General features: G+C 44.4%; 1 protein-coding gene across 1 annotated transcript; it reads right to left on the reverse strand.

Moving 5' to 3' along the window:
• Window positions 1–25: 25 nt before the first annotated feature.
• WEE2 (WEE2 oocyte meiosis inhibiting kinase) lies at window positions 26–22,629 on the reverse strand. Its single transcript, XM_056123909.1, has 11 exons — window positions 22,324–22,629; window positions 19,015–19,211; window positions 17,409–17,457; window positions 13,939–14,111; window positions 13,066–13,187; window positions 8,263–8,409; window positions 7,534–7,641; window positions 7,315–7,400; window positions 6,198–6,368; window positions 2,253–2,395; window positions 26–185 (listed from the first exon to the last, which is right to left on the reverse strand). The coding sequence occupies exons 1-11, from the start codon at window positions 22,627–22,629 to the stop codon at window positions 26–28; spliced, it is 1,662 nt and encodes a 553-aa protein (XP_055979884.1).
• Window positions 22,630–24,226: the final 1,597 nt, after the last annotated feature.

Consider the following 24,226-nt stretch of genomic DNA (forward strand, 5'->3'; position numbering starts at 1 on the left):
TAAGTGATGTGGGGATGAAGCGAGTTCACGGGGAAGAGCCCCCATAGGTGAAGCTGGAGGACTTCGCACTCTTGCCTCCCACCAGGCGTTTGCTGCTCCTTGATCCTGTCGTGGGGGTCCCGGACTCCCCTGGGTCACTGTGTCTATCCGTGGGTGACTGGGCCTGCTGGACATCTCTCAGCTCCCTGGCAGTGAAAGGAGAAATAAAGAACATGGGCATTACTGGACCTCAAGTTAGACTGAAGTATACTTAGCATCAACACTATCACAACTGTAGCTTTTTTTTCTTTTTAGCACTTCTAGAAACAAAGCTGGGCTACATACAGTAAAAATTCCTGTGATGTTCTTTAAAAAGTAGCTGCCAAACTTGGCAGGTTCAGCTTCCTAAATCCTATGGATGGGGCAGAAATATGCTTAAAATTAAACGTAAGGGCACATTTCTCTGGCTGTATATAAAAGGCACAAAGGTTTGTAAAGCAAAGTTTAAGGGTCCAATCTGATCTGCCACCTGTTTTGTAAAGATCTTTGGGGAGTATAGCATCAGATCCCTGTGGCATGTAGGCCTCAGCACTAAGTTCCAATGCCCATTATCAGTCTGACCTCTACTGATGCCTGTCCCCTGCCCCTCTGCTGAAGAAAACCTCCCTGGAGCTCAGCCATACCCACTTACACAAACACTGCCTGTGGCTGCATGCACGTTACTACTGAGGCGGAGGGTTGCAGCAGATCAGTCCATAAAGCATAAAGTATCTGCTCTCTAATTTCACACAGAAAAGCATGTCAGTCCCTAGTCCAGGCGACTCCCAGGCTCAGCTGCCCCTTCTCTAGGATGGATGCTCCTTACTGATCACAGCTGATGACAGCCACTTATGCCCACCGATGGCTTCACAGACACACCATTACCTTGTCAAGGTATACTGAGGCCTGGGAGAGAGCGCTCAGGGCTGGAGCATGGGGAGGCCCCAAGGTGTGATCTGCATGATCCCCTGAACAGCACCATATATATTTTTAGCTTTTTGTGGTCACACCTGGAGATACACAGGGGTTACTCCTGGCTTTGCACTCGGGAAATTACTCCTGGCGGTGCTCGGGGGACCATATGGGATGCTGGAAATAGAACCCTGGTCGGCCACATGCAAGTCAAACACCTTACTTTCTGTACTATCACTTCAGTCCTTTTTGAATTTCTTTTTTTCCCTTTTTGGGTCACATCTGGTGATGCTCAAGGGTTACTCCTGGCTCTGCACTCAGGAATTACTCCTGGCAGTGCTCAGGGGACCATATGGGATGGCGGGAATTGAACCAGGGTCGGGCGTTTGCAAGGCAAACACCCTACTCGCTGTACTATTGCTCCAGCCCTGAACAGCACAATATTGTGGGGCACAAGAACAACCTACACAGGCCAACACGGCATCACAGGGAATGATCTCCAGGTCTCATGAGCACCACTAGAGAGGCACCCCAAAATGTTGAAAGTGCTTATATTACTGATATAAGTACTCCTATCACTAAGACAACATATATCATTAGCTAGGAAAGTGGGATTTAAAAGTCGAGGGACAAATAAGTTGCTTACTAGGAAGAAATCACTTTGAGACATTTGTAGGGGGTGAAGAACCATACCCAACGATGTTCAGAGATCACTCCAGGTGAGACTCGAGGGACTCTATGCAGTGCCAGGGATCAAACCAGGGTGGCAGCTTGCATGCATACGTCTTAACTCCTGTGCTGCCTTGCCAGCTCTGACACTTCAAGCTAAGCTTTTCCAAGATAGATCATATGCCCAAAGGAAATTGGACTTCTGTGTTATTTTAGACAAGGACATTTATCATCTTGTTTTATATTTCAGTGGTTCCCAGCAGTCCCTTAACATTGCCTTAAGAATTGCCTGGGGACTGGAGCGATTGTACAGCAGGTAGGGTGTTTGCCTTGCACACGGCATAAATGTCTACATCTTTTCACACCTTAACTGTGGTTATCTTGCATTTGATGATCTTCTAGTTTTAGTGTGTGGTTTCACTCAGGATCCTACTGAATTTTCTTGACGACTTGTCATGCCTCACTTTCCTGACCCTCTATGAATTGGAAATTCTCAAACAGAATTCATGGAGCTTCCAGCCTTATGCTGCTGATTATGTGAATGGACCTGTTAATGTTCTGCTTGAACACAGAGAGGATACACCAGACTAAATCATACCACAGTACTGAGTACACCAAAAGATTTTTTCTTATTTATAACATCCAGACCCTACCTTTCCAGTGAGGCAGTCTTGAATTTTTCCAAATTAAGCTGCTTTTGGAGTTCTTCTGCTTGCCCCAGAGATGGTCGGAGAACTTGACTTCTGGACAGAGCGATTGCAGAAGGTCTCTTCACGGGATCAGGATGGAGCATGTCCTGATCATGTAGGAAGAACCAAAGGGAAGGAAACTCAAGACTAGTGGGAAAAAAGCCCAACCAACCCAACCCCAAGCCAGCTTCTGCTGGTGGATTTTGTGTAGCTTTGCTTCTCCTTGGTGCAGAGGAGGGTGAAAAAAAAAAATGAAAGGGAGATCCACCTAGAAAAGGTGGGTCACCCTGTCTGGTAACGCTGCTCGGTCATCCATATGCAAAGGCAGTTCAGTGTCATATTTTAGAGCACCTTGTATGATTCACATCTAATGACTTGAATTTTTTTCTATTTTTATTTTTGAGCCATACTTGGTGGTACTCAGCTTACTCCTGGATCTGTGCTCAATAATTCCTCCTGGTTCTATGCTCAAGGAACCATATGCAGTTCCAGCAACAAAACTAGGGTTGGTCGCATGCAAATCAAGCATTTTATTTTTTTTCAATTATAGTTAAACGTTTTCATAGAGCTAGACAAGACACTTCTTTGAGGTTGCTGCAAGTAAAAGGAATGCAAAATTGGTGACTCAGCTAATGTTCCTCTGGCGTTTAAACAAATTGCCATATTATCTAATAAGCTCCAATATCCAATAACAGGATGACAGACTACAACCTACAACTAGTGATAAGGAGAACAACAAAATGAACCTAAGTTGTCACCAGTGTGCAGGTCTCCACCACCTCTCTCGTGACTCAGGCACTAATCCTTTATACCTTCCTGTCTGAGCAGTGAAAGGGAGAGAGATGGTACATCAGATCATAAGACAAGCACTTCAGTTCCTGTCCTATCCCTATTGATATTAAATTGGAACAAACAGGTCCTGAGGTTAGAAAGTGACTGCCCAAGTTGACAAGTTGATGACTATTGATCAACAGACATGAAAAAGCAACCTATGTAATAGAAAATATTTCCAGTAAGAGGTTAATATCTAAAATACATGGGAAGCTTTTACAACTCAATGGCAAAAGAAAGCAATCCAATGAAAAAACTGACTAAGGAGCTAAACAGGTAATTTTCCATGACAGGTAAAAAGAAGGTGCATTAGGGAAATGCCAATCCAAACCACAATTGAGTTATCCCCTCATACCTCTTCAGATGTTTTAATCAAGAAGATGAGTAAATTCTGACTATAATGTGGAAACAAGAGATCCCATATGCACTGCTGGTGCGAAATGTGTAAACTAGGGTGGCCACTATAGCAAAGGGCATAAGAGTTCCTCAGGAAATTAAGTAGTTCTCAGGGCTAGAGAGATAGTTGGAAGGAAGGGCTCTTGCCTTGCATCAAATCTCAGCTGACCTAGGTTTGATCCAGATACCCCATATGGTATTCCAGGCCTACCAGGAGTGATTCTTGAGCTCAGAGCCAGGAGCAAGCACTGAGCGTTACCAAATGTGGCCCAAACATCCCTCCCCAAAATGACATGAAGTAGCACTCCTGCTGTGTCTAAAAGAAAACAGAATAATCTCAAAGAGATCTGTATTCCTATGTTCATTGCAGTACAAGGTGTAGATTCACAGATGAATGGGTTAAGATTATTACCAATATTATTCAGATTTAGGAGGAAATTCTATCATTCATGGGATTTTTTCCAGTGGATGAAACTGGAGGACATTATGCTAAGTGAAATAAGCCAGATAAAGATAAATGCCACATATCATTAAACATAGAATTATAATTTCATTTTTAAGCAGGTGGATTTTATAGGCACAGAGTGGAAAAGTAGTTTCTAGAGTCTGAGAATTGGGGAGAGTAAGGAGAAGATGGAGGAGGACACAGATTTTTACTTATAAGTGGAGTCAGGTCTAAGGATCTGGTTTGTAACCAAGAATGGCCAGGGTGTGTAGTATTTTTCTTCCTGTAAGTGGTAAGACCAAGTAATTTTGGAAACCTCTGAAATAGAGGATATCTGGATCCTAAAAGGACTTATAGAAGCAATTGGCAGCATCATATAATGAATAAAAATGGGCCTTCCATCGAGGGACCAGTGATCAGAATCAGCCCCACCATGTCTAACTTTGCTTAAACTCAGTTTCCATTTCCTGCAACCTGGGATAGGGACTATCATCATATGGTCTATTGTGAGCATTCAATGAACTAACAGCAGGGGGCAGCATTTATAAATTCAATAAGTATCATCAAAATGTACACTATACTGGTTGACTATGAGAAAAGACTACTATGAGCAAGGCCTCCTTCTGGTCCAGCAGGATTGAGGACAAATTTTAAGGTCAGTTTTGAAGTAGACCATGAAATTTTCATCTCAAAATCAAAAGAGAGTTGATTTTTTCTATTTTAGTCATGCCTGATTATATTCTTGAAGCTAGAGAGTACTGCCCTTTTCTGTACCCAGGTTTAGAGATTTGCCATGGCTCTCTCATTTCCTGAAATGCCCTCTAGTCACTGTCCTTACTCATACTAGGATCAAGGTCCCTGCACATAAATAGGCATAATTAAGTATAAGCAACACATAATCCCAAATTGGTGCAATGCTTTTCTTCCAATATATCAAACAATGATCTTGTAAGTCAGTAATAAAATTCCTTTCATAGGCCAGAGAGATAGTACAGTGGGTACGGGCACTAATATTGCATGTGGCTGACCTATGGTTCCCTAATTCTGCCAGGAATGATCTCCAAGTACAGAGCTAGGAATAAGCCCTGAGCACAGTTGAATGTGAACCAAAAATAAAAATAAAATTCCTTCTATTAAAATGTCCTACGAAGTCATGAAATTTTCTTATAAGTGGATGGACATGGAGAGTATCATGCTAAGTGAAATGAGTCAGAGGGACAGACATAGAATGACTGTACTTATTTGTGGAATATAAAATAGGAGACTAATACCCAAGGACAGTAGAGACAAGGTCCAGAAAGACTGCTCCATAGTTGGAAGCCTGACTCATGAGCTAGGGGAGAAGACAGCTGAGATAGAGAAGGGATCACTAAGTCAATGATGGTTGGAGGGATCACTCGGGGTAGGAGATGTGTGCCGAAAGTAGATTAAGGACTAAATATGATGGCTTCTCAGGATCTGTATTGCAAACCATAATGTCTAAAAGTAGAGAGAGGAAGGGAAGATTATCTTCCATAGAGGCAGGGGGAGGAGTTGAATGGGGGGAGGCATACTGGGGACATTGGTGGTGGAAAATCTACACTGGTGGAGAGACGGGTGTTCGATCATTGTATGACTGAAACTCAAACATGAAAACTTTGTAACTAAATCACAGTGATTTAATAATAAATAAATAAAATTAAATGTCTCTATGGAGCCAGAGATATAGTACAGTGGTTAAGGCACTTGCTTTGCATGTGGTTGGCCCAAATTTGATTCCCCAGCACCCAGATGGTTTCCTGAGCACCACTAGGAGTGATCCCTGAGTACTGAGTCAGGAGTAATCCTTCAGTATAGCCAGATATTGTACTCCACAAATATTTTTCTAGTTAATATCAATGTTGCTATTAACAATATTAACTAAAATTCTGAATCAGGAGACAGTTTCAACTTAAAAGCTAATCAAGCACCGAAGTTGGGGATATGAGACTGAAGGGACCACTCTGAGCCTCAGTTTCCCCAAATGCCCATTGGATATGCTGTTAGGAAGGGCACATAACATGCCACAGGTTTTATAATACTCAACCAAGGAGGGTTCGCTGATGCACTGTCCCTGTGTCCTTCCTGCTCTTCCTTGGGTTGGCACTAACCACCTCTCCATTTCCCCTTCCCTACCTAGGGACCATTGCATATTTAGAGATGTGGAGAAGGAAGATGTATCCCCATCTTCCTTCCACCACGGAAGAGTTATCTGTCACCTTTAGAAGACTTCTCAGTTCTTCAGAGAGCTCCTGGGGGATTTCTGGAAGGTTCCCCTCCCGGATATGGTGCCAGGCATCACCATTGGAGGGCAGTGAGTCTGCACCTGCAGCCACAGCGATTGTCAAAGCCAAGGCAAACACATCTGCTTTGGGCAAGTTCTCATAGTCCTGCCAGACCAGAAGACAAAAAAGTGGTTTAGTCGGCTGGATGGAGGGAGTCACGGCCACCCGAAGTGCAACTGGGAAGAGGAATTCATTTGAGAGTATATGTGCTCCACACACGGCCAAAGCCCTGCCCTGCAGTTAGGGGGTTATACTGGAGAGCACAGCAGAGGCAGGAGCGACCACCTGGTCAGCATCACTGTGCTATCCAGGAAAGGCTAAGGCAGGGTCAGCACCATTTTGCTGGTTCAGGCTCCAAGATTGCTGAAGCATGTGCTGATCTGGTTCTGATTATCACCCTGGAGGAAATGTCCTCAGCCTGACTCCTGCCACCTCCGAAGAGCTGACACAGAGCTAAATTTGATGTCCGTGACCAGAACTGCGAGTGCTCTGCAGAGCATTGAGCACGACAGAGTTGGGTTAGGCCGAGGAAATCTCCTATCTGGGCCAGAAACCCAGCATTTAGGAATTCTAAGTAGTGCTAAAAGCAGTAGAGAATAAGGTAAGTATTTAACACCCCATCAAGCCAGATTTTATCACGTTTTTGGCTTTTGTTTTGTTGTGGGAGGAAGGAGAGTTCGTCCCCTATCATTGGTCTCCATTTTGACTAGAAGAGGGATAATATATTAAGAGATTTGTGTTTTATTGTTTACATTGTAAATCTTCATTTGAGAGAAAGTATTGATGAGTTATTAAAATACCCCCCTCTATGGGGGCAGGAGATAATCCAGTGAGATATGTGCCCAATCTGGGTTTGATTCCTGGCATCCTCTGGTCCCCAGAGCACCACCAAGAGCAACCCTGGTGGCCCCAGCATCTCAAGGGTGGCCCATATATCCCCAGAATTCTGCAAATTCTGGTCAGCCAAGAATCACCAGTAGGGTCCCCAGGCCTCCTGAGCACTGCTTGGGATCCTCCCAGGCCCCGTACCCTGCATTCTCCTAATCTTTACCTCTTGTAAAATCTCATTAGCCAGGAAACGACTGTCACCCTCCTCCACTTTGGGTTTGTTTATTGATGTCACATGACCCAAGTCACCTAAAACATTGAAAAAGTTTTAAAGGGGGAATTAGAGATCTTTGAAAGCACATCTTAAACTCGAAAAAGTGAGGTCATCGGTGTGGCTTTTATAGCATAAGAGTTTCTCAGTCAGGTTATAAAGTAGACTCACCAATCTTATAGATCACATTGGCAGAGAGAAACCAATCGTCTTCATGTTCATTCTCTTCTGGGGCTGCTGGAGAATCCGTTTGCATCTTATGGCAAATAAAGATGTTACCTGATAAAAATATAGACAAGATGCTCAGCTTTTTGCCCTCCAAATATTCCTTCTTACTTTGCACATCCCAGTTTCCCTCCTTTTCTTCTGGTTACATGTGACAAGACTTGGAAGGCTTCTTCATTTAATCACTGTACCTTGACCAGCTCAGTGATGTTACTGAATCAAGTGACACTTGCTTCTTATATTCATTCCCTACCCTTTCAAGAGGCTGGCGACCTCACGACAAAAAAAGTAAACCAAACACCCACATGGTATACTATTGCCTTGAATTTCCCATTAACTGATGCTAAACTCATTCATTTTGGCTCACTTCAGTCAGTGCTGAAGTATAAGTGATACAAAACGAGTCATAAACAAAACCAGGATATAGCTAAAATGTTGTCACTTAATTAAATCCCTATTTCTTGCTTAATCTCATTACCTATGAAAGAGGTTTTCTAAGGAGCCTGGGGGAGATAGTTAAAGTCATTTCAGTGAAAATCTTCTAGGGGAAATCAGTGGAAGGGATTCTGCCAGTGAACAGCATCTTTGACCCTTGCTAGGAATGCAGATATGGGTTCCCATAAGGGTAAGGAAGAGTGACGTAGAGAAAAGGGGCCCAGGGGAGGTTGTACTGACTTGGTTTGATGTCCAGGTGCACCATGCCAGAGCTATGGATGTACTTGAGCCCAAGGGAGATCTGCAGAAGGATGTCCTTGAGTCTCGGCTCTGGGAAATGATTACCCGTCTTCGTGTTTTCAGAGATCGCAGCCTGCAGGCTCCCACCTGCAGAACAGAGAGTGGGATCTTGACTTGAGAGGAGAGGTGCAGCTCCCATAGATGGAAATATGGTAAATGTACATTTCTTCCATGTGAACTCAGCACAATGGGTCTAGATTACTTCAGTAATTATGTGAAGCATCGCTGAATCGAATTCTCCACCTATGACCCAACTACCTAGAGGATGCCACGGCCATTAGGTTTACATTTATACCCAATTGATCGACCAGGAGGTCACTTAGGCCTAGCACTATAGCTCCTACTGGTGTGGATGATTAATTTCATGTCAACGTCAAACCTGCAAGCATCGGCCATTAGTGCTCTTAACGTGATTGATTCTCAGTATTCGTCCATTAAAATCCATGAAATGACTGCTGACCCAAAGAAACCGTAAAGCACACTCCATATGATTTGAGCTACAATATTTGTTCACCATTAAACTATAGACTTACCATTGTTAATTTTTTCTAAGTCCTGGTCTCAGGTCCCTGACAGCCTAAGTTTGGATGTCTCGGGTAGCTACAGAGCTACAGAGCTCAGAATGCTTCTGAGCTCTGTTTCCTATATTAATATTTACTGACAGCCTCTTCAGTTCAATGAGAGTCCTGGATCTCCTCAGCAAAATGTAATGGGTTACAAAGCCATTACATATAATAGCTCCACCCTTTGAATACGTAATAGAATAGGACCTGAGACGGTAAGTATTTTCAGAAATCCACATTTTTAAATATCACATGTGAAACCAAATTTAAGGACTGACCTTTCACCTGACCAGTGCAGAGGGATGGGATGGGGGGGGGGGGGGTCAAGAGTACAGGAGGTCAGGGCACTCGCCTTGCGTGCAATTGACCATCCTATGAATTCCTGGTTCCACAAGTGGGTCCCTGAGCATCACCAGAGGGTCATTCCTGAGGACAGAGTCAGGAATAGCCCCTGAACTCTGCCAGAGTCAAGCTCTACCCCACCCTACAAAATAAAGTTGAGGAAGAAGAAATCAGTCCTTTCAAAAACCTGAGGAGGATTTAAGTCTCCCCCCTTCTTAAATATTTAAAAATATGGGGCTGGAGTGATAGTACAGCAGGTAAGGCATTTGCCTTGCATGCAACCAACCCAGGTTCGATTCCCAGCATCCCACATGGTCCCCCGAGCACCGCCAGGAGTAATTCCTGAGTGCAAAAGCCAGGAGCAACCCCGTGCATTGCCCAGTGTGACCCAAAAAGCAAATAATTCACATGACATAGGTGCCTCTGCTTAGAAGAAAAACAGAAGTAGTCCACTGAAGACCAGTTTGTCACTGAGCTGAGGATGTGTCAGTTGGAGGAGGCGGACTGCATCCCCTGGAACTGACTTTCTCACTTTCTATTACTTTTTTATACTGTACCTTAAAAGCATTAAACTGAAAGTTTATTTTGGTGGTCAAAAAATTAAAATATGCTTCCACTCATGTAACTATTTTAAATGTAAGAGGTAAAATAATGGAAGACGTCAATGGCTTTACTCAGTAAACTTTAAGGAGAGTTGACCTCGGCCAGCAGATGCCTGGTGTAAATTGGAGCTGGCCTTTCATTGTTGCAGCCCCAGTTACTAAAGATATTCTTGTAAATGTTTTTTTCTGATTGTAATTAATTTTTGAAGATGTAGAAAGCTTATCCCCGTGTAAGTATTCAGGATGCCTGCCTTTTTTATGCATTTGTGGAAAGAATGTAAGATGTTTTAATATATTCTTTGTTCATCTGAAAAAAAAAAAGTATTTCTCACTAGCCTGCCATCCTCTTAGGGCAATGCCCACATCTTTCACTGTCCGCTTCCCAAGGTCCAGCATGCAATAAATGTTTTCTGATCTGAATGCCGTGCTTGGCAACAAATGGAGGGAAATGGAGTCAACGACCCCTTTCAAGGTATGGACCCTAGGGGTTCATGCTTCTTCTGACCTTTTATTAGATTTTAAGCAGAGATATTTTTAATCCCCTGAATAGCTACATGTATTTAATGAGGGTTAGATTAGTGGTAGTTTTAATTATTTAGAAACCCCATGGGTAAGATTAAAGGTAGCCAAGTCACAAGAAGAATAGACGTTACCAAAAAGTTCTGCCTGCTGCAATTAGAACATCCTGATTTTGCTATAGCTAGGGCTGCTTGTTCCAGTATAAAGGAACTGGAACGACTGTTCTTTCCTTAAAGAAAACCTACTGCTTAAAGACCTAAAGATTTCTGAGGTTGATCCAAAGGGGACCGGTAGGAGAGGCGCTTGGAAGTGGGAGAGGGAACAATTTTGCATGATTCCTGAATCAGGAGGGACAATAGGGAAATTCGGGCTATTGCTGGTCTCTTATTATAGGCTGTTATCAAAATAACCTACTTCATAATCTGAGTTAAAACCATCCCGGTACATATTCCTGAGCTGTGAAAAGCTAAGGGTACAGGGATAAAGGCAGGCAAAGGAAAGGATTTAGGTGGGGAGGAAGAAGTGTGGAAGACTAAGAAAGGAGAAACGAGACACAGGCTTCATGCTTGGAACTTACTGTCCTTCACTCAGAGCCTCTACACAGTGGCAACATGGATTGTTCAAACAAGGCATGGGGGCCTTTAATTTGCATTCCTTCCCACAACCGGTTCATATTTGAAAGGTTCCATATACATGAGCTGTGTTTCTATTGGCAAATACTTGGTGAAATGAATGGACTGCCAAGAAAGAATAGGCCAGGATTCTCTACAGCCCATTGTGTTGTGTCCAGATCTGCCCTGTGACTTTCCGGGTGCTCTATGATCCCTCCACACTTTACTTTCCTTGGTCTTATTTCCTACTTCAGAACCCACCTCAGTCTTGTTTCTCGTGGTCTGCCAAGTTAGACCCGTTCCCAGGATCATGCTCTTGTGCTTGTTATTCCCCTAACTGCAAGTCTTCCCTTGCTCCCTCAACTCCTTCCCTACCCTCCTACCCAACTCTCGCCTCCTTAATGGAAGTTCTTGGCAACTTTGAGAACATCAGCTGACTTCTTATTCCACATCAGATATGGACACTGCTAGTTCTCAAACTCAACTCTCATAAGCGTTACTTTCTCTCCCTCTTTAATTGCTGAAAGGAAGTGACTTTCCAGGGATCATCTGTCCAGTGAGTGGCAGGCAGGGATTCAAACCAAAGTCTATCCAACTTTAAAGCCAAGCCCCATCCCATGTCCCTTGCTCTGCCCCCCATTCCCCTTCTCTAAATGCTTTCTACTCGTGGTGTTGTCTGGCTTTGCACCAAATTGTTTCATGTATGTGTTCATTTTAACAGGTTAAGTAAAGACCCTGAAACAAATTCTTTAACCTCATTCTCTTCTACTATCTCACTCTGGAGGTTAGTACAGTATTAACTGATTGAAGGTATTCAAATGCAGAAAATAGATATGTAATAGGGACATTACACCTTGTTATTTTTGAATATTTAAAGCCTTACATTGCCCCAAATCAGGTTAAGACTCAGCTTTGTTTTAGTAGTATTGAGTATTAGTAGCTAAAACTAATGGAAATAAAAATGAATCTTTAGGGAATAAGGATAGAGAATCTTAGTTCGCAATAGGATGGAATAAGGAAGAGAAGATAACCAAAAAAGTCTCAGTCTCTCAATCAAAATCCTAATGTTTACCCTAGATTATTAGAAGGGATCTGGGCAGGCCTATTGAGGGAAACTATTGAGATAACTGTTTAAAAAATAAATTTAAAAGACACACAAGGCTCACAGGTTAAGGCTACAGGAGAACTCAGGCAGGCAAGAGAAATAAGGAAAATTTCAAAACACTATCTTGAAAAATGTGTATACCAATTTCTTTTTCTAGTATTTACAGTGTTATTTACTTGATCGCTTTATACCATAAAGAAGGTTTTCTCACTCATCACCATCCTCAAAAATTAGGCTGGACATGAATATTAAGAGCTACCTGACAGTTTCTAAAATTATTTAGACAGGCCAAACTATTCATAGTTATCTCCTAATTGGTGTCCAAATTGTGAGTTGCTTCTCCTAAAATGAGAACAAACATCTGCACAATTTGGTAGCACTTTTCTACCTTCCCACTGAGCATTTTGATGAGAAATATTGCCAGGAACACAGAACACAGAACACAGAGCTGTAGCTCAACCCCTTAATCATACCACACAAAAAGGCCCTCACATTGTGAATGAGTAGCCCATTCAAGTTTTGTCTTGTCCCTATGCATAAACGTTCCTGCAAAACCCCGGAGAATTTGTCTCAACTTAGGCGTTTCTAACCCAGTTTCTAACCCAGGCCCTGCTTTTAAGCTCAATCAGTAAGACACAGCAAGAAGCAGTACTAGTTCCCAAACTCAGAATCCACTTATGACTAAAAAGTTGACTGTAAACCTTTGTCACACTCTCTGCCACCCAAAGGCTACCTAGCCAATAGGACAAGGATGGTTTGCCTTTCTGATCATTGGGGTCAAATTTCTCTGAGTAATAGGTGTGAAGGGAGTAAATGCCTCTCTCTCCCCTTCCCTTCCGGCTCCCCCGCCCCCACGTCAAAAGCAGTATGTGAAGGCATAAAGTTGGAATGTCCACGAGCTCTCTGCCCAGGCCACTGTGTTCAAGCCACTGTTCTACCTGGCACAAATCACAAAGACATGAAAGCTTATCTCTCCAGAGACAGTCACACGCACAACTCACCGTTGCAGTACTCATTCTGAATGATGAGGTGGCCGTCTTCTATCCACGAGGAATAGTAACGGACCACGTGAGGGTGATGGCCCAGCACCGCGTGAGCATACACTTCATGCAAAGTCAAGTTCCTGAGACAGAAAAGCACAGTGAGTAAACAACTGAGAGGAATGTTCAGTCTGGTCCACACCCAGAGCTGCTCCTGCCTTTCCCCGTCTTCATTAACACAAGAGACAGCCCAAACTTAGTAAGAACTTCCCACTTAGCAATACTCCTGATGATCTAAACTGGCAGAAGAGGGGCCGGAGCCATAGCACAGCGGGTAGGGCGTTTGCCTTGCATGCGGCCGACCTGGGTTCGATCCCCAGCATCTCATACGGTCCCCCAAGCACAGCCAGGAGTAATTCCTGAGTTCAGAGCCAGGAGTGACACCTGAACATTGCTGGGTGTTACCCAAAAAGGCAAAAAAATAAATAAAAAATAAACTGGCAGAAGAGTTTTCCATACATGTATTAATTAGCCCCACCAGCCCCCCCGCCCCCCAATGCAGTCAGACCAGTAGTTCAAAGCACAAGATCAAAGAAAATAAGCTATTCTGAAATAATCCTGGAGCATTTTAGGAAAGAACTTATCTCTGGTGGGAAAAACTCAGAAGTTATAAATGTGGGACAACACGTAATGTGAGGGCGGGTTTGCAACACTGCAAATGGAATGTTGTGAATGACATCAGGGCTGTCATTTAAGCACGTCTAAGAGGAAACAGCTTTCCAAAGCCAAATGTGTATTTGAATATGTTTCAAAGTACTCAAATGTTTCAGAAGTACCCATTGGCTAGCCCTAGGCAGGATTCTATAGATCTTTTTATTGCATAAACATACTCACTCATTGGAGAGTCCTAGAGAGGATTCTGTGGATCGTTTTATTGCATAAACACATCCATCCAGTCTCTTAATGCACTTGTAGACGGTACCAAAAGACCCAACCCCAATTTTTTCTAATTCCAAGAATTCTTTTTTATAGCGGTGGGCCATGTTGGTTTCTTGAAGAACACATTTCTGAAATGTTTAATAGAAACTTAAAATTCTTCCAAACATTGTGATAAAAAAATGATATATTTTCCGGTGTGAGGGTGGTGGGAGGGATGCTGGGACCAATGGTGGTGGAAAATAGGTACCGGTGGAGGGATGGGTACTCGATCATTGTATGACTAAAACGCAAGCACAGAAGTTTGTAAGCCTGTAACTGTATCTCACGGTGTATCTCACAGTGATTCACTAATAAATTTTTTTTTAATTTTTTAAATACATTTTCCTAAATTGTTCTTGTTTGGAGGTTCTAGCTCTTAAATTTTCTAAAAGGATTCTGAGGCAAATCCATTGGCATATATAGATTCATGATAGTGAAATCCTCAATTGCTTATTAATTACCTTGGCGATAATACTTTCATGCAAATACTCTCATGCTCTTTATACCCTTCTGCAGAATAAACATGTAACTTCTTGCTGACATTTCCAGTTTCTATATACTGTCTTTTCATATTTTTTCATATTCCTGCCAATACTCCTCTATATTCTCATAGACACATCCCTAGTCACAGCTGGAGCTCCTGGTCGCAAGAGCATCGGAGATCTGGGTGGAGCATGAGAAAGTGCTCCTACGCACACACATTCCACATATACCTGACTCACGCTGGGACCACTCAAATTTTCATCTCGAGTTGAAGGAACATTTGCATTTCCTTTCTTTTCCCCAATAACCTTATTCCAGAGAACAAAGTAATACATACTGTTTCAGTGTATGTGCTCAGATTTATCAGTAACTCCCCCTAGTGGCCAATTAGCAGCATCACTCATTGCTCAGCTAGCGACCAATCTCAATTGAGGCAAATCTCACAAAACCCTTTATCGGTTTTCTCATTTACAAGGTGAGGATCATCGCAACTAATTCCCAGTGTTCAGTGCTTTATATATACACATATACACACACCTACACACCTTTTGTTTACTTTTATATTTAACGTATATTTTAATACACTAACATTTATCTATTGCATATATTATACAATATATGCATGTTATACCATATATGCATGTATTATATAGTTACGTTCTATAGTACATGCAATAGATATTATTTATCTATTACATAGATAGATATATTTATAGATATCTTATGTATCAGAACAATGCACGGTTAATTTCAGTAAATGTTAGCCGAGACCAAAAAAAAAAATCTCAATTGACTTGCTTCTAAGCCCAAGCTAATTTGTCTCTAATGTCATCTTTATCCAATGTTTTCACTAACAGGATAATTTTATCTAACTTTCAGTTTTAACAAAACCTTCACTCTTATTGGCTCTTAGCCAATTCCCATCAATTTTACCAGCATCTCATGCAGTTTTTAATCACCCTTAGCTTGTCTCCAGTGCTGTGTGAGACCTCTGTCCACCTCTTCTCATAGTAAGAATTAGCTTTGCAAAAGATACAATATACCCAAACACGCCTACTTGTTCCCCATAGGAAATCCAAACTTCCAATCAAAGGCCTTCTAACAACTGCTCATGGACCACCTTCATCTCACAGCCCAGACCAGCCAGCTTTCTCCACTTCATTTGCCAGACCATCCTTGCTCTCGCCCTTTTCTACTCTGGACACTGAACAAAGGTGTGTTTTCATAATCGTATTGATGTCTTAATGAAAAATTAATATGCCACTGACTTTAAACTACAATTTACTTGGCCATTAGTACCCTCCACTTTATTCCCATTATAATTATAGCTACAAAATGCCATCTCATGATAATATTGATGAGGTTGTTGTCTCGAGTTAGAGAATCAAACAAAGCATATCAGAGCAAAGATTGTGAACATCAGAAAAATATTGGCTGGATGTGTACCTCAATGAAGAGCAAATACTTTGTATATACGAGACCCAGGGTTCTATTCCCACCACTATATATGTGCAGACACATAAAGGTAAAGGTAAAGGCCCTCCCGTTGATCGTCGATTTGCTCAAGTGGGCCCAGTAACGTCTCCATTGGAGACTTTGTTGTTACTGTGTCTGGCATATCGAATACTCTCGGTAGCTTGCCGGGCTCTCCGAGAGGGGCGGAGGAATCGAACTCGGGTCGGCCATGTTGGCCGCTTGTAAGGCGAACGCCCTACCCGCTGTGCTATCGCTCCAGCCACACATAAATATATATACACATAAAATAATAGTTCATACTATGTGAAATGAGTCAGAAAGAATGACTGCACTTATTTGTAAAATATAAAATAACATAATAGGAGACTGACACCCAAGGACAGTAGACACAAGGGCCAGGAATATTGCTCCCTAATTGGAAGTCTGTCTCAGAGCTGGCAGCTGGAATAGAAAAGGGATCACTAAGTCAATGATGGTTGGAGGAATCGTTCGGGATGAGGGATGTGTGCTGAAAGTGGATAAAGGACCAAACTTGATAGCCTCTCAGTATCTATATTGCAAACCATAATGCCCTGAAGTAGATAGAGACTATGGGGGAAATTGTCTGCCATAGAGGCGGGGGTGAGCCGGAAAGGGGGGGGGGTTATACTGCAGATATTGGTGGTGGAGAACATGCGCTGGTGGAGGGATGGGTGTTCAATCATTGTATGACTGAAACTCAAACATAAGAGCTTTGTAACTACATCTCATGGTTATTCAATTACAAAAAATAGCATTAACAATAAATATTGAAAACATGGAGATGGAGCTATAGCAAGGTGGTAGGGCATTTGCATTGCATGTGGCCGGCCCGACAGAGCTGGGTTCAATTCCTCCACCCCTCTCAGAAAGCCCGGCAAGCTACCAAGAGTATCTCGCCTGCACGGCAAAGCCTGGCAAGCTACCCGTGACATTCAATATGCCAAACACAGTAACAAGTCTCAAAATGGAGACGTTACTGGGCCCGCTGGAGCAAATCGATGAACAATGGGAGGACAGTGCTACAGTGCTATTGACAACATTCAAACTAACATCTTACATATAAACCCATGGCTTCTGTGCCATCTTTCTCTGTTATGCTTTTTCTTTTTGGACTTTAAATATCATGATATTCACTTTTCAGCCCATGAGTATAGAACTTTTCCCCAATCAAAGACAGAAGCAGTAGCCTTCTGTCTGGTCTTCTCCAAGGTACTGATTCAGGTGTGTGTGTGTGTGTGTGTGTGTGTGTGTGTGTGTGTCAGAGGCAAAAAGTATCTATGGAGCTAAGAGAATCTGTGGAGAGTCCACGTAAATATAGCTGCATACCACATTTTCAAGTCTACAAGCTGGGGTAGGGGTGGGGAAGAAGCCATTTGGGTAGAGCTGGATGGAATTACGGGACTCACCTTGGCAGGCAGCCCTTCTTCTGGCTTTCTTTCCCCTGTTTCCTCGTCACTGAAAAAAAATAAATAAAAAGCGCCATCAGCATATAATTAGCACTTATAAAAACTTATGCTATGCTAGGTGAGAGGGGCTACAAGGGAAAACATCCTCTCCTCTCCAGTTCATATTTGAGGATGACTGAGAAAGACAGAAATTCCAAATGACAAACTCAGGATAAGCCCAATAGATCCAGAAAAACCATTAACAGCACCTAATTACTTCACTGTCACTGTCCTCCCGTTGTTCATCGATTTGCTCAAGCGGACCCAGTAACGTCTCCATTGTGAGACTTGTTACTGTGTTTGGCGTATCAAATACATCATGGGGAGTTTGCCAGGCTTTGCCGTGCGGGGGGGTTTGCTGGGGTAGCTTGCTGGGGTCTCCGAGAGGGGCAGAGGAATCCAAGGCGGAGGAATTGAACCTAGTCGGCCAGCATGCAAGGCAAATGCCCTGCCCGCTGTACTACTGCTCCAGCCCTAATTACTTCAAGAGTCAAAAATCCCTTTCCCAAGTGGTTATGTAGCTCAGAGTCCGAGAATGAGTAGAAACCTGTTCAATGAAAAGAACCTCCAGGATTTCAAACAAGGAGAATATACACTAAAAACTGGAGGCAGGTGGGGGAGGGGAGAAGGGGAATAAGAGCAAAGAACTCAGGAGACCCCAGCACACCTCCTCCCTCCCAAGCACCTCCCAACCCCCAAGCTGGCTTTGCATACTGCACTCAGTTCTCAGGTGGACCTATGGAAGAAAGAGCTCCAACTCCAGCTATCTCTAATTATTTTTCAGTAAACAAATCTCTGACAAAGGTTTGGCGCAAACCGTTGAATTTAGGATCTTTAACAAGATTTCAATTTCTAGCTCAGCCAGCTGCAGATTCTCCTTCTGGAGAAGTACAGGGTTCAAGACAGAAGAAGGACATTACAGTTCATGAAAAATTAACTGGGCTGGACATTTGTAACCAGCAATCATGAGCGTTTATAAATCTAAATCTTGACAAACTGAGACAAAAGCAGACCCATGGAATCGCACTAGTTTCCTTAAGATCAGGATCATGTGGAGAAAAAAATCCAGCCTCAAGGTTCATTAACATCTAGTCGATTTGCTCAAAACAACTCAACCTAGCACATCACATGCTCAGCAAACAAGGAGTGTTAGCTGTGCATTTCGTTGCACTCTTGGGCACAAAGGACCTGCCCATTTTACAGGCACTTTGCAAGCATTAAAGAGACAGCAAAAGAATGTTCCTGTGTAACACACGATCCTTATTCAGATTATTTCTAGCCTCACAGCCTTTGTGGAATTGTACCGCTCTCTACCACACTCCCTTCCTTGGTCCATGGTCAGATCCACACTCCAAAAACCCAGTCACACTGGGGCTGGAGTGATAGCAAAGCAGATAGGTGTTTGCCTTGCATAAAGCCGACCCGGGTTCGGTTCCCAGCATCCCATATGGTCCCCTGAGCACTGCCAGGAGTAATTCCTGAGTGCATGAGCCAGGAGTAATCCCTGTGCATCGCCGGGTGTGACCCAAAAAGAAAAAAAAAAAATCCCAGGCACTGACGCACATACCAATCCCCGCGAGTTTTCCTCTTGCCACCGGATTGAAGGAAGAGTTTCCTATAGGACTCCGGGGTGAAGGGGTTAATATTGACCAGAGAAAGGGAGGTCTTCTCATCCTGCAAGGGAACAGGGGTGAACCTCAAATGCTTCGAGCCTTTGGGCAGAAGCTTCCCTGATGGAGAGATCGAGGCTGGATTCAGCCGGCCCTGAATGAGGAAACAAAAGACACATCAGTATGGAAGGAGAGACTGAGAGAGAAATGTCCTCTATCCGCTCTCGTAAGCATATGTGAAGTCCGACCCACTTCCCCTGGATAATTCTGATCACCAGCCCAAATGTCACACTTTCTTCCAGTTTATGTGGATAAGTTACTAGCCCAACACTCATCATAAACAAAAGGTCAATATCCAAGAGATACAAAGTACTTGCAAAGTTTAGCAACAAAGAGAACAGCCCAATGGGAAGAAGGGATGAATAGAAACTTCCTCAAAGACATACGATAGATGGCCAATAGGTATATGATGGAAAAACTGCTCTCCAGCACTTATCAGGGAGATGCAAATACAGACATTGAGGGGGTCACCTCACACCAGTGAGACTGGCATACCTAAAAAGAGAACAAAAGTTACCAGTGCTGGCATGGATGTGGGAAAGAACCTTCATCCACTCTTGATGGGAATGTCAGTTGGTTCAACTTCTTGGGAAAATGTGGACACTTAAAAAAAACCTCAAAAACCCTAAGAATTAAGCTCCCCAACAATTCCACCTCTCAGGATCCACCCCAAGGACCCAAAAACACTTTCAAAAAGTCATTTGTGTGCTTATGTTCATGGCAGCACTATTCACAATAGCCCAAACCTGAAAACCATCTCGGTGTTCCAAAACAGATGAGTAAAGAAATTGCGATCTCTATAAACAATGGAATACTCCTCTCCCACAAGAAAAGATGAAATCAGTTCGGCCATGTTCCTTGGGTTTTCTAAAATGTAGGGGGAAAATTTATGGATGGCTTAGAACTAGTTTTTTTTTTTAAAAAAAAAAAAGAACCCACAGATTCATAAAAAGTTCAGTTCATCTACAATTCAGACGAGAAGGTTAGGGTTTCCGGTAGAAAGTGCCCAAACACAGCGGCTTCTAAAGAGACCTGCTGGCAGGGCCATGGCAGCAACAAGACTCACAGATGTTCCTCTGATGCTCTTAAGTCCCTCAAGCTGAGCCAGCTGAAAGCAAAAGCCGATGTCAGTCCTCAGGCCCACACACCAGGGGCCCATCTGTGGGATGGGACCCAGCCCTCCCCAGCCTTTAACAGTGTGAGTGATGGACCTGAAGACCAATTACAGGGTGAATAAAGGCATCCACTCAGTGTTCGGGACATTCACTTCCTTGCTTAGCTTAAACAGTATCATTCGTGGGGCTGGAGTGATAGTACAGCGGGTAGGGCGTTTGCCTTGCGTGTGGCCGACCCGGGTTCAATTCCCGGCATCCCATATGGTCCCCTGAGCGCCGCCAGGAGTGATTCCTGAGTGCATGAGCCAGGAGTAACCCCTGTGCATCGCCGGGTAAAGGTAAAGGTAAAGGCCCTCCCGTTGATCATCGATTTGCTCGAGCGGGCCCAGTAACATCTCCATTGGAGACTTTGTTGTTACTGTGTCTGGCATATCCAATACTCTCGGTAGCTTGCCGGGCTCTCCGAGAGGGGCGGAGGAATCGAACTCGGGTCGGCCATGTTGGCTGCGTGCAAGGCAAACGCCCTACCCGCTGTGCTATCGCTCCAGCCCGGGTGTGACCCAAAAAGCAAAAAAAAAAAAAAGTATCATTCGTACTTCCAGAAGCCTCTGCAGTCACATCCACACCCCAAAGCTGCCACCCAGTTAAAAAAAAGCTTACTCCAGCCTTACCTTCCCGATAAAAATACTGAACGCCCTGAACAAACACGATGACCTCGGTACCTGCATTGCAAACTATAATGCACACAAGGAGAGAGAGAGAAAGAAAAGTGCCTGCCATAGAGGCAGGCTGGGGTGGGGGGAGGGTTGGATGATGGTGGGAGAGAAACGAGGGACACTGATGGAGGAATGGGTCATTGTCTGACTGAGACCCAACCACAAACAGCTTTATAGTGGTCTAGCTCATAGATATTCAAGTTAAAATTAAATATGTTTTTATAAATAAAAAAATATCATCTGGCTACCTCTTTTCTCACAATTAATGGAACAGCCTGTGATTTTTGGGATCAAAGGAGGGAAAGAGGGGCTGGAGCAATAGCACAGCAGGTAGGGCATTTGCCTTGGGTTAAATTCCCAGCATCCCATATGGTCCCCTGAGCACCACCAGGGGTAATTCCTTAGTACAGAGCCAGGAGTAACCCCTGTGCATTGCCAGGTGTGAGCCTCCCCCCCAAAAAAGCAAAAACAAAAAACAAGGAGGGGAAGAGAGGCAGGAATGTGTTCCAATAGTGAATGGGAACCATGTTGTAATGGGAAATACCAAGAATCACATAAAAACTCAAGCCAGTAGGCATAACAAAAATAGTAATAGGGGCCAGGGCAAGAGCACAGCAGCTCAGATATTTGCTTTGTACGTGTCTGACCACGGTTCAATCCCAGGCACCACATATGGCTGCCCTGAGCTCTGCCAGGAGTGATTCCTGAATGCAGAGCCAGGAGTAAACCCTGAACACCACCAGATATAGTCCAAAAACTTCAGAGAAAAAAAAAAAAGACTAGATTTCTAGCCCTTTGTCTGCAATAACTGAGCTGTAAGAGCATCCCTGGGTTTTTTCCTACCTCCGGAGATCCTGCTCTGGGGGTTAGAACATCAGCACAGAGGGTAGGGTGTTTGCCTTGCACACAGCCGACCCAGGTTCGATTCCCAGCATCCCATATGGTCCCCTGAGCACCTCCAGGAGTAATTCCTGAGTGCATGACCTAGGAATAACCCCTGTGCATCGCCAGGTGTGACCAAAAAGGAAAAAAAAAGACCTCTTCTCTGGATCACAATATTTCTCCCATGGCCAGTATTCTTTCACCCAGAGCTTCTCCCCTTCCCAAGAATTTATCTGTGGTCCCCATCCACAGCTGCAGGCACCCCCAGTTTTGAGAAGACAGCTGACTATACACAGGACTCAGTTTTTTGGTACCCTGAAGCTTTGGTTCGTGTTTGTTCACCGTGATGGGGGAGAGACAAAGTTGGTGGGCAACACCGCCCAGGAGCACCACTCCAATGCGCATGAATGACAAGTCCTTGCTCTCTCGGTCACCAGAGCCAACGGGACACCTGTGGGGACCCACGTTCCTCCTGTCCCACCCTTACACTTACTTTGGGCGTGAAGGGGCTGCCACAGGGCAACGGGTGGCTCCTTTTGTCGGGCGACGCTGGCATTTCTGGCCCTCGACGAGGATCTGACTCGGGGGTCCGCAGAGCCGGGTCTGGGCTGCCTTGAGCTGCGTCAGACTCCGGGGCACTGCTAGGGGGGGTCCTGGGTGGAGTGCGGACTGCCTCAGGCTCGCTGGGGGACTCCCGGCTCTCCCTGACCTCCTCCTGCTCCTCTCTCTTGCTCTCCTCTTCACGAGGATCAGACTCCGGTGCCTGCTTCAGCTCTTTGCTTGTGCCGCTGTTCTCCATGTCTGCCCGGGGGAGCGTGACAGGCCTGCAGGAAGAAGGAGAGAGAAAAGAGAAGGAGCACGAACGTGATGTGGGCAAGGCCCCTGCTCACTGCCCTCTCTCTCGGCCCCCGTGGGGAGGCAACTTAAGTACCAGCGCGCCTGTCTCAGATTGTCCTCATCTCTGCCCTGATTAAAGAAAGTTGGTCACTCTCGGAGCAATTGACACCCACTGAGGCAGAGAACTTCTCTGCACCCCACGCCAGGCACTGCAACAGAAAAGGGAGCCTGGTGGGCTAATTTGCAACTTGTGGCCGAGCTTTGAATACCTCCGCCAACCAGTTGGGAAACAGGATCGTCACTGGGAAGAAATCTACCCAACTACCAGCCTCTCCTCTCTCCCACTCTCTCCACTGGCTCTCGGTGGTGAATTCGGATCCAGCCTCACCTGCATTCCCTATGGACCTCAGAGGCCCTAAGACATTTAAGCTGGAGCGCACCCGCCACGTGGAGACGGATCCTTGCCAGCTGCGCCAACACACCTGCAGTTCATTAAGCATCGCACACGGCCCCGGGGAATCTGCAGTTCCGTGCAGGCTATCATGAAATCAAGCTCTCCACTCTCCTCCATCACCTACCCCCATGGAGAAAATCAAACCCAGGGCTTCACACATGTAAGGTGTGTGTTCTGTGGCTGAGCTACATTCTCAGGCCCTCAAATTTAATTTTATTTGCTTTTTTTGTTTGTTTGCTTGGTTTAGGGCCCAGCCCCAGTGATGTTGCGGGGTTACACCTGACCGTGTTTGGTGTTCTTCTCCAGTGCTGGGGGATTGAGCCCAGGCCTCCTACCTATAAAGTGTCTGTTCGACCCTACTGAGACATCTCTCTGGCCCTCAAACTCAGTTTTATTTTTTAGTTGCTTTTTATTTAGGAGAGCCCAGCAAGCTACCAAGAGTATCTCGCCCACACGGCAAAGCCTGGCAAGCTACCCGTGGCGTATTTGATATGCCAAACACAGTAACAACAAAGTCTCACAATGGAAACGTTACTGGGCCCACTCGAGCAATGAATGAACAATGGGAGGACAGTGCTACATATTTCCAATAGTGTTAGTTTCCGGTTGTGGTGTGCATAGTTACCACCTCGCCACTGTCAACATGCCTAAGACTCTCCGACAACATCCTTGTGTTATTTCCAGCCCATTCCCACCTTCCACTCACTTTGTAATCTCAGTTCCGTAATCCAGGGCTGGGAGTTTGTTATCTCTGATGAGGGTCTGTTCCCTCATCAAACGCAATTTTAAACTGATGTGAGGAAAGTGAGAAAGACCCATGGCATACTGATGCCAACGTATCGCTTGGAAATGGCGAGAACTTGCGCCCCTAATATTCTGCAAACCCACTCTGGCCCCATATTTTGTAAACACAAATTTTCTTGCCCTTAAGAACATATACGTTCTTCAGTTCTTAGGGATGTCTCTATTGCGAGGGCAAAAACAAATGCTTTGCAGGGCAGTAAAAACTGGTGATAGTGGGCCTGTAGCCCAAACAGGGTAACAGGAAGCTCACACAAACAAAACAAACACTGTCCTCCCGTTGTTCATTGATTTGCTCAAGCGG

This window comes from Sorex fumeus, unplaced genomic scaffold (genome assembly GCF_029834395.1).
Source record: "Sorex fumeus unplaced genomic scaffold, SorFum_2.1 ptg000048l, whole genome shotgun sequence".
Classification (NCBI taxonomy): domain Eukaryota; kingdom Metazoa; phylum Chordata; class Mammalia; order Eulipotyphla; family Soricidae; genus Sorex; species Sorex fumeus.